Here is a 13,755-nt window from a genome sequence, read left to right on the forward strand (position 1 = left end):
TCTCTGCTTCACCCAAGGCCTTGATGTTCTTGATTTTTACCAAGCTTGGATAGTAAAGCATTGTTTATTCAACTGTAGAGGGAAAGAATCAATGTATTCATATAGCTGCTTCTAATAACATAGACTACTGCTTGTACATTTTTCTCTCATGAAACACTTATGATGAAGCTGTTTTAAGACCTTTTCTTACTTTTTACCACTTTAATTTAATGATTACATAGTTTCCCAAGAATATAGAATGAGCTCATACAATAGCAGTGAAACTGTGTTGTTAGCAATTGATTGGAAGACATTTAGTTGAACGAGTAATAATGTGCATTACTCTGAAGAGGTGATGAAATAGATTTTCTCTAGTCATCCAGGAAGAAAAACATGGCAGAACTAAGGTTAGAGTTGGTTTATATATTTATTCATCAGTTCATTTTCCAGGTGAGCACTACCTGCTATCTTGCTGTTACTGCATTTTACTAGAAATATAGATTTTAGTGTAAGTTTATTAAACTAGCTGTGTCTTCAAGCAAAGTTTGGGAATACACAAGAAGTTTCAATTTGGATGGAAACCTTTTTCTCATTAACTCTCTTCTTAAAATGCTTTTATTATAATTTCTAGCTGAATGAAATATTTTTTTCCAAATAAAAAAGACCATGAATGAATGTTTTGGGGCTTGAAGCCAACTGAGGCAGTACTTATTTTATGCATTTGAGGAGGGAGATGAAACTGCAGAAGAGTTGAGAAACCAGATTACAAAGCCAAGAAAAAAAAAAAAAAGAAAAGAAGAAAAGTTAAACTCTAAATCCCACATGCAGACTTGATCTTAAACACTACTGAGAGTTTGGAGGCCCTTTTAGTAAATCTATGAGTTGCCTGAGGCTTGTGGGAGGAATGGGTCTTAGACAACGGCAGGCACCAATAGGAGAAAAATGAAAACCATGTTAAAGATAAATGGAACTGTTCTGTAAATGTTAGAAAGTAGATGGTTAATTAAGACCAGCTCTCCAAGTCCAAAACCACAAAACTTAAATGGTAAAATATTTCCAGAATTGCCTATTATGTATTGTTAAAAAAAAAAAAAAACAACACAACAAAACTACAGTAAAATATATGCTTTCTTTCATACATGCCTCCAGCTAAAAATTATTCTTTTACACTCACTGACAGAAGAGTAAGACTGTTAATTCAAATCTGGATGCCCCAGAATTAAATTTAAAGAGCTGCAAAGTTTGCAGTTTTCCATAGGTCAGCCATACACAACTTGTTCATGACAATAAAACCAGGTATTTAACTGGCAGGTTTGGCCTTTCTCTTTTCAATCCATACTAATTCAAAAAGCCAGTGGTGTACATTGGTATCCTGTCTTCACATTTTTCGTTAAAATCTGACTGAATTGCCTAGGCTGAGGTACTAGAGAACGGGAGATATTTGAATTCAGTATATATGTATATATATTGTATTCAGAAAGATAAGTAATAGAAGAGTCAGTATTACTCTAAATTTTTAATATCCCTGAAGAAGGGGGTGTGAATTGATTAGTGGTAGTGGAATTTTCCTATTGTAATGCACAGTAAGCTGCAAAAGAATTACAGGTGCTTCTTACCACAAAAAAAAAAAAAAAAAAAAAAAAAAAAAAAAAAAAAAAAAGCAAGCAATTTCACATTGTAATTGAAGCTGTCCTGGAGGAGACACCTTAAACTTCCTGTATCTGTGCCATTAATTAAAAATATAAGCAAAAGAAGTTTTTTCTTCCCTTCATAGGTCTAGGAGCATTCAAATACAGTATTTCCATATATGGATGTTATAACTGCTAAACATTAACTTTCATATCTCTCCCCAAATTCCTGAACTGATTAATAGGCAAATGAGACCAGCTGTGTCAGGGTAGCATCAACTCGTTGTCAGATACACTGCAGGTTATTTGGGCTTATAGACTGGGATTATTTTTTTTTTCACTCTTTGTTTCAATTTTTTAGCTTGGAAAGGGAGAGGTCCTGGGCAATTCTTAAAGCTGTGACTGACCTAAGGGTTTCCATTACAGAGATAAAATTTATTACCTTGCAGGGGGTGGCTGGACACCAAATGGGCAACCAGGGGGAGTCACAGGGCGCTGCATCTGAGCTGTCCCATTGAAACTGGTTACTGATCAACTGGTTCTGATTTAGTTAGGATGCAGTTTCTGGTAGAAGTTCATCATGCACCCCAGTGTAGAATATTCAGCAGTAGCAGAATGAGTAGTAGGGTAAGTGGGGGTTTCTCTTTTTGCCTTGTTATATGTATATTTGTTGATGTATTTAAACACGGAGCTCTGGGCATCCTCCAGCAAAATCCAACTGGGAACCTCATCCTTCTCTTCCTATGCAGAACAGTAGTCAGTTACAGTGTTTACCCATGGAAGATCCAGACAAGTGGACAAAGAGCTGGTTTACTATAAAGGATGCTGAGACCTCCTATCTTAAGTGCCTGAGCAACTTGCCTAAAGCTGTGTGGCAGACATTGTGGCCTATACAGTCAATAATAAAATCTGGAAGGGAATTTAGTGTGTACTAGAACTACTGAAAATAAAGAAAATTAAGTACTCAGGCATGTGTGTGCCAGGGAGTTGAAAGAATTACAGAAAGTACAAATAAAGGAATTGACAGAAATTTCCTTCATTTCAGCTGCGAAATGCAATGGTGAATCGGAAAACAGGGAAATTCTCCATGGAGGTGAAGAAGACAGTGGACAAGGGGGTACAATGTATAAAATATTTTTTCAACTGAGTAAAAGCAAAGCAGTTAACTTTTAAAGCACCTTTAAAGATTGCCATAAATATGATTAAATTAATATATATTTGTCTTTTTTTTTCCTCACTGAGTATAAAAATTGGTTTTAATTTTATCAGTGACTAACCACTTGATCTTTTATACATTTCTTACAGCAAACTAACTTCTTTCCCCCTCCCCTTCTGACTTTTTTGTCCTGAATATAGAAGCGGGTATTGGTGATGACAAATGACTACTATTATACAGACATCAAGGGTACCCCGTTCAGGTAGAGCCGGCCATAATTAATGGACATTTCATCAGACTCATTGGATCTGCATTTGTACCGAGCTTGTGAACTCATTAAAAACTCATCAGCAGAAGTTGACAATGAGATATCCCTGGACAATGCTGAAAATAGCAAGAAAAGGGAGCCTACCAGCATTCCTTTCAGCTTTTCCAGGGATGGAAAGTTTGTGCAAGCTCACACAGGCAAACTCAGTGTTTGTCATGGCTTACGTTTCATTAAAAAAATATTCAGTTGAGGTTTACATTGAATGAAAGGCTTTCGCAAGTACTTGGAGAGCTATAAATACTATAATCCATTTAAGTAACTACATATTGAGCCCCATTTTGATTTTTTTTCCACAACAAAAATGTAATGTAAAATGAGATAGTATTTCACTTCCAATTTGAGGTTTGGATATTTTGTTTCTCTGAACTACCTTCAGTGTATTTGTCTATCTATAACTGGGTGAGTCAGCCATGTCATTTTGGCACGCATCTTAGGAGAAAAAAGTAAAATAGAAGAAAGACAAAGTCACTTAAAAATGCTCATGTTTGAATTCAAAATATTCTTTTCATAAAAGAATACTAACAGTACCTATTGCTTAAAGCAGGCTGATTTGCAGTACTCAACTGAAATTTTCTTCAATGGAACCATTTCACCAAACTCAAGATACACAGTGAAGCTATGGGCACATTTCTTTAATCTCTAATGCATGTATTTATTCCTGTTAAAATTTACTCATGGGTAGTGAAAATAGTTGATGTCTTGGTTTGGTTTTTTTTCAATTTTTGTGTGGTTTAGTGTTTGATTTTTTTTATTTTTTCCTGTGGCACTGTCATTCTCACCCTTCTTAGTAAACAGACATGGGCCTACACATATGCATGCAGTGCAAGCAGGAAAAGTGTCCAGCCTTTTTCAGCACAGTCTGTCTCTCATTTTGGTGGGTAGGAGGATAGATCCAGGAAGACAGCAGCAGGAATGTTAGATAAAATATACACTGTCTCCAAAACGCTTACTGTTCAGATTAATTTCCAGATTAAGCTGTTGCTTGCACTATATGTGCTCTTGGAGCTGGTATCTCAACATGCACTTAAAAGTATCAGCCTGTGGTTTTGCAGTCTTCCTGATCACTGGCAGGTTCCTCACCTGATATAACCCCCTTGAATGAATGAATGAATGCTGGAATGTATTCTGTGTGAATGGTGTGAAGAGGCATGGGAGCCCCTGGCCAGATCATTAAACTTGGATTAATCTGGGTATATGAAGCTGAAGTCAACACATGATAGTTAAGCTTGCTACAAATAGGAATCTCAGAAAAATTAGTCCAACAGGAGTCATGATGCTGTTGTTTCAAACTAAGTTCTTTTCCTCTCAGTAGCTCCATTGATTCCCACACTTCTGTACTTTCTCTACAGCGTAGTCTGATTTAGAAAAAAATTGTCTCCTTCATTGTAAGGCCATGGGCATGTTCAAGGCTCAGCCGAAGAAATCTCATGCTGAGTGAACAGCAGTGAGCATAGAGGGGTTCCTTTATTAGTTTGCCAGAGAATAGTGGTTTACAGCACCTCTAAGCACACATAAATACAGCTGATTGTTGCGAGCACATCAGATCTGCAGCAGCATTGAAGCAGCGAGCTGAACAATAAATATGATCAGTGAGGGTTTGGAGACAGTTTTAAAACTAAACATAGTACCTTAGCTGGAAATGTTAGAAATTAAAATAGCTCTGAATGTCTGTTATTGTTTGTCTCACAGATTTCAAGGTCTGCTTTATTTCTCTGCACAGTTTAGGTGTGGCTCTCTCTAGAGGACATGGAAAATATTTCTTCAGAGGGAATGTAACTGTAGAAGAAGGTAAGATACCTGCCTTCTCATGTTGCTTACACAGTAGTTTTATTGTTGATTTGGTAGACCTAAAGTTTGCATGTTTGTCTGCAAATTCCATGAGGGAATTAAGCTGCTTTTTTTTTTTTTTTTTTTAATGAACTTTTACTTCACAGAATTTTTGTCCTCATTTTATAGTAAGCGACTCATCTTTCGATGAGGATCACCTTCTCTCCTCCTCTCTTAGTGTTCTAGAGAGTCACTCAGGGTCCAACATTAGTTATTTGTGGTGTTTTTTAAATGAAGTGCCCACTGAGGCCACTATAACGGGCATGGCTTTCGTGTTTCAATGGAGGAACATTTTCTGATTTTATGCTTATATCTCCATTCTCAATTCTGCTTCTTGTTTTATCGGTGATGTTAAACAAGATAGTTAATTTCTTCTTTGTTCCTTAGCTGAAGTCTTTGTTCCTCAGCTATGTTTCAGGGCAAGAATACATTCTCGTAGGAGAGAAGTAAAAAGAAATGCTTTGAAGTTTGAGTTGCACTGCAAACACAACTAGACAGAAAGGGAGCACAGCAGGAGACTTGGAGCTGCTTACTCTCCAAACTGTTCCCAACATACCTCTCCTCTGTTTTCTTTAATCAAGCCATGTATCTCATCCAGTCTGTCTGATGTTTCCTCTCGGATACATCACCAGAAATGTTAATGTGGCCATAACTAACTGTTCCTTTTCTCCCACTCCTGTCTTCATGGGTTCTCTGTCACTGCCACTTCACTGTCGTCCCCAAGGACTATAATTGTAGTTCTAGTTTTGACTTTCCTGCTCTCTCCCTGTAGCTCTGTCACTGTTTATTATGTTAGGGGTTAAACCCAGACCCTACTTTCAGAACCCTGTTTGCTTATTGTCTATTGATAAGTGTTTTAAGAGTTTTTAAAATTGCCAAAGTACATTTTTATTGTGCTATATAACTAATGATATAGTTCTTATTTACAAGCATTTGCATGGCCTGTTAGTACAATAAACCTATTCTGAATGATCCCATAAATTGCTGTTTGTGTTCATGGGCTGTATGCTTTTTTTCTTTTTTTTTTTTTTTAAGAGAAAGGGAACAGTTGTCATGAACTGATAAGTGTGTATTTTAGCATGAAGAACTTCACTAGACTAATAGAACAAGGGAGTAGAAATAGGAGTCTTTCACCGTATTGTATATCTCTTTGCTCAAGTTTTCTTCTGAAGTTCAAATATATCATGTGAGTAATTTGTATGAGTTAAACATACCAGCACAAAAAAACTTTTTCATACCTTTTCCATTATAGATCTGATTTAGTTTGCTTTTGCCAGTTTGTTAGACCCTAAAGTGTATTTGAACATAGTTTACTGTGATTTATTACATTGTAGTAATAATGCACTTTGCAAGAAGGAAGGGTTTATGTTATGGAGTCTATGTAAATAACCATCTGTTACCCAGACTGCTCCCTAAATAACCCATTATTATTCCTGTTACAGGTTTACATGATTTAGAACACCCTGATGTATCTTTAGCAGATGAATGGTAAGCCTTAAACAAAGCATGAAATTGGTGTCTGTTACCCTTCTAAGTTTCATCGTGTTTGTGCTTGCTGAACCCAATTCTTTATGTTCAAAGACAAAGAGAGATCATGCTTATACATATTAAAATTTTAATGTTTTGACAACATGTTCACAGGTCCTATTGCAACACTGACTTACATCCTGAACACCGTCAAATGACTCAGTTAGAAGCAATTAAACACTACCTCACAGGAAAAGAGCCATTGCTCCAATGCAAGTATTTTGTTAAATATGCATGTAGTAGGCTTTACCCCAGCTAAAAACTACAAATTGCAAAGGTACTTAAACTAAGAGTAAATTGAGGTTGGATCACTTGGCTGATGTCACTTGGGAATTTTATTTGGTTTTGAGCTTTTCCCAGCATATTAATAAGCATACTGGTAACATCAATTCCTGACTGCTCTGGTAAACAATATGCCTGAACCAAACATTAAAGTTTCTGTGAAGATGGTGTAGCTGTACTAGGCAATGTTATCACTCCATCTGGTTTTATAAGTTAAACAGGATTAATCTGAATCCAACCTTGGATCACACCTCTAAAGAATATGCCAAAAAATTCATATGCGCTTTATGGAATAACATTTATGTAATTAGCATTTCTGAACTGCAAGGTAGAATAAAAAAATTCAGATGGATAAGTGTGTATTTTGTCTATGCAGAAATGTAGAGCCATTGTGACTATTAGCAGACTTGCTTTAACCTTACATCATGTGCAAATAGATGCATTAGATAAAGTGTGCAAGAATTTGTTACATGAAGTGTTAGATGAAATTATTTGGAGAGTAATTCTTTTTCTTTTTAATATAAAATTGTTGTCACTTCAAAGAAATGATATATGAAAAATTGTTTTGTGGTAAAGTAAAAAGTAACATTACATATAATTGCTTAATAGTGCAAGAAGCTTGAATACATATCACAGATAAAATACAGTACAGTGGAAAAAAATTAGTAATCTAAAAAAATAAATCTCTGATTTTAATATATTGTAATAGGTGATAAAGAATTGATCCAGGAAGTTCTGTTTGATGCAGTTGTGAGTGCACCAATTGAAGCTTACTGGACCAGTCTGGCATTGAATAAATCAGAGTAAGCAAACTTCAATTCAGTCATTATGTGTCAGTTATGGGTGAATTTTTAATAGTTCTGTTGGTGAACTGATGGAATGCCTAATAAATGCTGACATGCATGAAAATATTAATAACTTGATCCTAAATACCAGGAATTTTGAGTTCAGTGTTGTATTTGTTGTGTATGATTAGCTTAAAGGTTACCCACTTTTTGTATTATAGCCAATGAAATTGTATGCTAGCTACAGCTGACACTTGTATTTTAAACAAATGGTGGAGAGTACTTGAGAAATTTAATGCAAATGTTGTAAGCTGTTAATGGATTTGGTAATTTGTTTCAGAACAAATTATATCCAGAAACTTGTATTATATCTAGAACTTGTAAAAACAATAATTTCTTTAATCTTTTTTTTCTATTGTTTTTGTTTTGTTTCTTTTCCAGAACTAACAGGGATCTAGGTTCCTGTTATAGCTAATCAGGAGATGAGCTGGTCCTTTTTACAGTTTATATGCTAATTCCTTTATGTTATCATGTACTAAGGTGTTAAGTAACCAGATGTTGTATATATATATTAAACAAGTTTTAAGATTAGCAGTTTGTATGAAACACTCTGCTTGAAGGGCAGTTCTGGAGATTGTCTTTATTATATAATGCTAAATTTGGACCATTTAAAAGAAAAATTAAATGAAACTGTATGGCTCTTATTGACTGAGTGAAATCAGTGTGATATCTGATACATCAAACTAAGGTTTATCCATTGTTCTCTTAGAAGATAAAGATAAGAAATTGCTGCATGTTAATGCACTGTTGATATGGGTGAATTTACATAGAGCCATAAGGTTTCTCAGAATCCTCCTACTCAATGGAATAACAGATCCACTACCAGATGCTGAGAGATGCCAGCAGGAGATTTTTGATCTCCTTTCATATTCTGACTTACACTAATGAGACAGGCCATTTACTGAAGAATGAAGCATGAGACAGCACGGTGGCTAAGAGAGTGGCCCCTGGTTTTGTGGTAATATGATTGAACTTATTGTAGCCACATGACAACCAGTTTCAAGGTAGGTAGCTTGGTACTTGGTACAGAGCAGCAACTGAGTTCAGCCTCAACTACCTAACACATTTTTTTTCCTGAAGGTACACAGGCTAAAGCCTTTCCTGATGGCAGCTACATTTCCTAGCTTCTTTAAATCTAGTTTACTTTTTGCTTTCTTGAACTACAATCACACACCTATGCCTTAAAGCATAGAGGTACTGCAGAAGAGCTGGATGGACTGGAACTGATAAATGGATCTGTAAGTCCTGACCAACTTGAATCACTGGGTGCCAGTGGTCATTACATAGTTGGTATACAGCTGTGCCACACCTTCTTATTCTATGGCTTCCATATAATCCCTCCCCCCAGATCCTGCTAGATTTATGGCCTTTGACTTTTTAGTGACTCTTGGTCTAAATAGCATTTCTACATTGTATGTTTTCCATAACCCACATGATTTAACTTAAAAAAAAAGCCCCAAACATTTAGAAAATTAGTGAGAGAACTATATTAAAAATAGTCTTTCTCAAAAATGCATACACTTGTAGGAGTATAGTTTTATCTGTTTAATGTCTGGAAACATTGTTTGCTTGTGATCTGCTCTATTTTAGGAACTCTGACAAAGGAGTGGAAGTTGCCTTCCTCGGAACACGGACTGGACTGTCTCGTATCAACTTGTTTGTAGGTCCGGAACAGCTTACTAATGAGTAAGTAACAAAGCTCTGTTTGGCAGTGGTATGAGAAAAGAAATTTAAAGATTGCTTATATTTAGGAAGCCCATCTACTTTTTTTTCCAGGGTTTTATGCTGATGCACTGAAATACATAGAACAAGTTAGAAAGGTTTTATACAATCCCTTAGATTCTTCCTTCAACTGAAACATTTGGAATGATGAGCTGTTTTACACCTGTAGCCCACCATACCTTTACTTTTCTCCCCCTCTCTTGGAATTAGCCTCACATCCTTATTTTTCAGAGCAGAATTATGAATACACTACATCTGCAGATGGTGATTTTTTTGTTACTATGCCATCTAAACCAGAAATCTGTAGGCTTCTTGAAGGATTTTGCTTCATTACTGTGGAAAAAAAAACCTGGTGTTGAAATCAAAATGTCAGAAGTTGCCTGGGTGAAAGAATAATCAGATCTCATCATTAGTGTTTTCTACCTTGCTTGGAGAAGATGTAACCTGGTGGAGATAGAGATTTCTTTAAATGGAAAGCAACAATTTTTTTCTCAGGTAGCAGTTTGATAGCATCAGGCAAATCTATCTGCATTACACATGAATAAGAAAATCTGTGCTTGATATTTATGATAAATGAAGTTTGAATCTAAAATGATACGGTGATTATCTGACCACAAAGTATTGTAGTGGTGTGAGTAGCCTCACAGGTGAGATGTATAGCACTGCAATTTGTTACTGTCAGACAGCAAACCAGAACAATAGTGTGGAGACCATACTAGTTCTTTTCACTGTTGTGAACTTTCCTCTGTCAACATTCTCTAAGATTACTAAAGAACAAAGTGTGTAATTTCCACCACTACCCTTTACCTATTATTTGGAAAGCAGGCTGTTAAATTACTTAACATTGAATGCAAGTGGCAACAATCTACCAAATCTCCAATGCCTTTTCCACCTTGAACAGTTCACAGTTCTTGCCTTGTGCTGAGAGAAAAAGCCTTTTTAGACTAAGCATTTCTGTTCATACATATCAGTACAAATTTTTTTAACAGTACTTAAGAGTACTTATAAGTACTTTTAGTACTTTTCCATTCTTCACAGCTGTAGTGCTCACTAGTATGCCACAAATAATTATTAGGAGCTAAAATTAACACTTTTGTTAAACAAATTGTATTACAAAAATTGTCCAAAACCATTTTCTTTCCCAAAAGATTGCATTTTGTTTTTCCTTGTCTTTCAAAGATAGACAGTATTGTGTTTCATGCAGCAAACAACTATTTTCTTTCTCCAGAGATTTCCTGACAGCTGAAGATAAGGAGAACATTTTTAATGCTGACCATTTTCCACTCTGGTACAGAAGAGCTGCTGAGCAGATACCTGGGAGCTTTGTCTATTCGATCCCATTTAGTACAGGTGTGTAATGTTGTTATTCTCTAAATGCTGAGATGTATATGGTGCTGAAAGGATTCCAAGTATATCAGTATTGAGCAGACTCATGTCACTAATCTCAAATGTTAATCTAAAATATGCATAGAAAATTGCAGCCTGTTTACTCATCCTTTGACCAGATGCATTTTTTATCAGGCTCTAAGTGAAACCCTAAGGTGTGGTGTAACAGCTTCCATTTAATATTTGCACAGGTTGAACTTACAGTGTTTTAAGCAAGACAAGTCCAACAGAGAAAGTGTCCTCATTAATGAGAAGCCCTACCACTTGGCATCTTTGTTGCAAAAATTGATTCTTCTTTTCAGTCTGTTGAGCTTGTTGGAATGCTGGGGAATTTTGAAATAGCAGTCTCTGTATGTTCTGTGAACATCATAGAACATGATTGGCTGCCTTATTTTCTGAGCAGTAAATCCACATGACTGCTATTTCAAAACAGGAAAAAGTCAATTACCTCATTGTGCAGTGTGTTATTAATTTTTTCTTAATGTGCCATGCAGAAACTGCAAACAAAAGCAATGTGGTGACAGCCAGTACTGCAATTCAGCTTTTGGATGACAGAAAATCTCCAGTTGTTGCAGGTAAAATTGTTGTAGAATTTTTTATTTTTTTTTTATTTATTTATTTTTTTTTCATTATTTTAAAGCAGTTTGAGTTCCTCAGTTTCTCTATTGGGTTAGCAGGAAGATACTCTGAATGCAATCCTGGAGGAGCAAGAATGTGCCAGATAATTGGGAAATCTCTGATTTGTTTCCTCAAACACAAAATAGCTCCATGAATAAGAACAGATTTTATGAGGTTTATAGGAAAACACCCTTCTTACTTCAGTATGAATTGAATACATTCTTCATAACTTGCAGATCTTCCATTATATAACAGGAAATCCTAATTGTGACTTCATACTCCTGTTAGAGTATAAAACAACATCTACACACTAATTTCAATGCAGATATCTGCAAATTGCTGAAGAAGTAATTAGGTTTTCACTGTGCAATGAATGCTCCCTCATTTGGATTTAGCAAAGGGCTCGCTGTGCAGTTAATCATCATCTGTAAATTGTGTAGATTAACAGGCATCCTAAAATTTCTTTCTTTCTCAGTAGTACTTGCAATGTGGTGTTGACTTCGAGGAGGTATCACACATAACCAAATCTAATACTGTGTCAACAAACTCTGGGAGGTTTTTTTGTGGTTATTGTAAAGGAGAGAGGCAGTTGTTCCTTCCATTTCCCCAGTTATTGTTTTTAATACTGAACATTTAAAACTGCTTGGGCCCCTTAATTTCTATCTAAAATAAAGGCAGGGTCTTCAAAACTTTTAAATACCAAAGCATGTAAAATATTTCCATGATGTGTGTAAATTGTGTGTATAATTGTGTGTATAATGCCTTAAAAATATGAGCAATCCCTATACATTCTGAAGGACATCAATCTCTTTTCGCTTTAATTTCTTTAAAGCTTAAAAACTGTGCACTAGGTATTTTTTTCAGTATGAAGCATTTTTAAGAATTTGCTTTAAATAACTTCTCCTTTCCCTCTTGTTTTGTTGCATAGTTTCAGGTTTGGTGGGGTTTTTTTGGGGGGCAGGGTGAGGGTAGAAGGACAGGGTGCCTCTTTTGGGTCTAAAAAACATTTTCTGTGATAGAGTCACTCAGCCAGTTAAAGCCATTCAGAGACAAATAAATTTAAGCATTATTCTTGTCATCTTCCAGTTGGAAGTAATAAATGCAACTTGTCAGTCTACTTTTTCAGTCAGAAACTTTCAACAAAGTACAGAGCATCTAGTTTAATTTCAAGGTTTTATTATAAGGTTGACAATATTCTGTTTTAAGCAAAATGGATTTGGAGGCAGAAACTAGAGCAGTGGTAAACTGGAGAAGTTTGAAGTTTTTATTGGTCAGACTTTGGAGACTATGGGTAACATTTTCAAATACCTACATCGAAGTTTAAATTTGGCCTAAATGTCTTATTTTAATTTGTATGAAGTAAGCACTCTGCTTCCCCATTTGCTCTGAGTGGATTACAGAAAGCAGCAGGATGGGATACACATTTCATGTAAAATTACTCTGTTCCCTAGAGGAATTTGTCCGAAAAAAACCCCAAACTGTGCCAGAATATTGTTTATTATACATCACTACAAGAGTTTAAAACTGGCAGAAAAAACCAGATCATTTTAGAATGGAAATCTGAGTTAGACCTGCCCACAAGGAAAAGAGAAAAAAGAATGAAACCAAATTTTTCTTCCAGCAAAATCTGCAGTCTCTTCTATTGTCTTTGTACATTTTTCTTTTATTCTGCTTTGGTAGAAAACATCAGTTTTAACAGATTTCATATGCAAATCTACACTAAGGCTCATTGAAACTAGGGAATCCCAAACTCCTTAATATAGGCAGAAAATCCAAAAATCAATGAGACTGCCAGTACAGACAACTTGAGTGTCATTGGTGCTCTTTCATAATCTGTACCTTTTGCTACCTGTTTACTGTCAGAATTCATTTGCTTTTTGCTTATTGAAAAAAATGCACATAGCATGTTTTTAAAATCCCTCCTGTCCCTTTCAATTGAGACTGTGATATTTTACTCTAATGAATGCAAATTTCTATAGAAAGTATGGAAGAAGGAAACAAGTCTTTAATGTATGTGTAGTAGTATCATATTTATTACTGCTTATACTGGATTGCATTTATTTGCAGGAGACAGTGCCAATAGTACTAAATGTAGAGGATTTTTTTTTAAACACATTTATACTCAAAAATTCTTTGTCCTAGTGGTCTCTATGCCCATGTCTCCTGTATTGTTTACAGTGAAGTGTTAAGTTTCTTTGAACTGTTCCTTATAGAATCATCCTAGTTTTGAAATCCCATGATATTTATGTAAGTTAAATACTCCTTTTGGTGACCAAGATAAAGCTGGTCAGTACAGGATATCTGAATTTAGGTAGCGAAATAGGCAAATTAAGACTGAATTATCTCTTCCAATGCTTACATGAAAGGTAGTATGTGACACTGTTGGTAGAACTCACCATTACACTCTTGTATTTGATACTATGTGATGAGTTGAACTCATTTCATATCCTTTATTTG

At 35.5% G+C, this 13,755-nt stretch overlaps 1 protein-coding gene across 2 annotated transcripts in view; it reads left to right on the top strand.

Annotated features, from left to right (window-relative positions):
• Positions 1 to 13,755, top strand: part of CACNA2D3 (calcium voltage-gated channel auxiliary subunit alpha2delta 3) — a 383,322-nt gene that overhangs the window by 298,544 nt on the left and 71,023 nt on the right. For both annotated transcript variants that reach the window (XR_011728222.1, XM_071755835.1), the window contains exons 18-26: positions 2,653 to 2,724; positions 2,964 to 3,025; positions 4,812 to 4,879; positions 6,361 to 6,406; positions 6,560 to 6,657; positions 7,437 to 7,530; positions 9,163 to 9,258; positions 10,523 to 10,644; positions 11,175 to 11,255. Coding sequence is in view for 1 of the 2 variants with exons in the window: in XM_071755835.1 (XP_071611936.1) it covers positions 2,653 to 2,724; positions 2,964 to 3,025; positions 4,812 to 4,879; positions 6,361 to 6,406; positions 6,560 to 6,657; positions 7,437 to 7,530; positions 9,163 to 9,258; positions 10,523 to 10,644; positions 11,175 to 11,255 (739 nt within the window). In the remaining variant the exon portion in view is untranslated. The remainder of the gene's footprint in view (positions 1 to 2,652; positions 2,725 to 2,963; positions 3,026 to 4,811; positions 4,880 to 6,360; positions 6,407 to 6,559; positions 6,658 to 7,436; positions 7,531 to 9,162; positions 9,259 to 10,522; positions 10,645 to 11,174; positions 11,256 to 13,755) is intronic.

This window comes from Heliangelus exortis, chromosome 12 (genome assembly GCF_036169615.1).
Source record: "Heliangelus exortis chromosome 12, bHelExo1.hap1, whole genome shotgun sequence".
Taxonomy (NCBI): Eukaryota; Metazoa; Chordata; class Aves; order Apodiformes; family Trochilidae; genus Heliangelus; species Heliangelus exortis.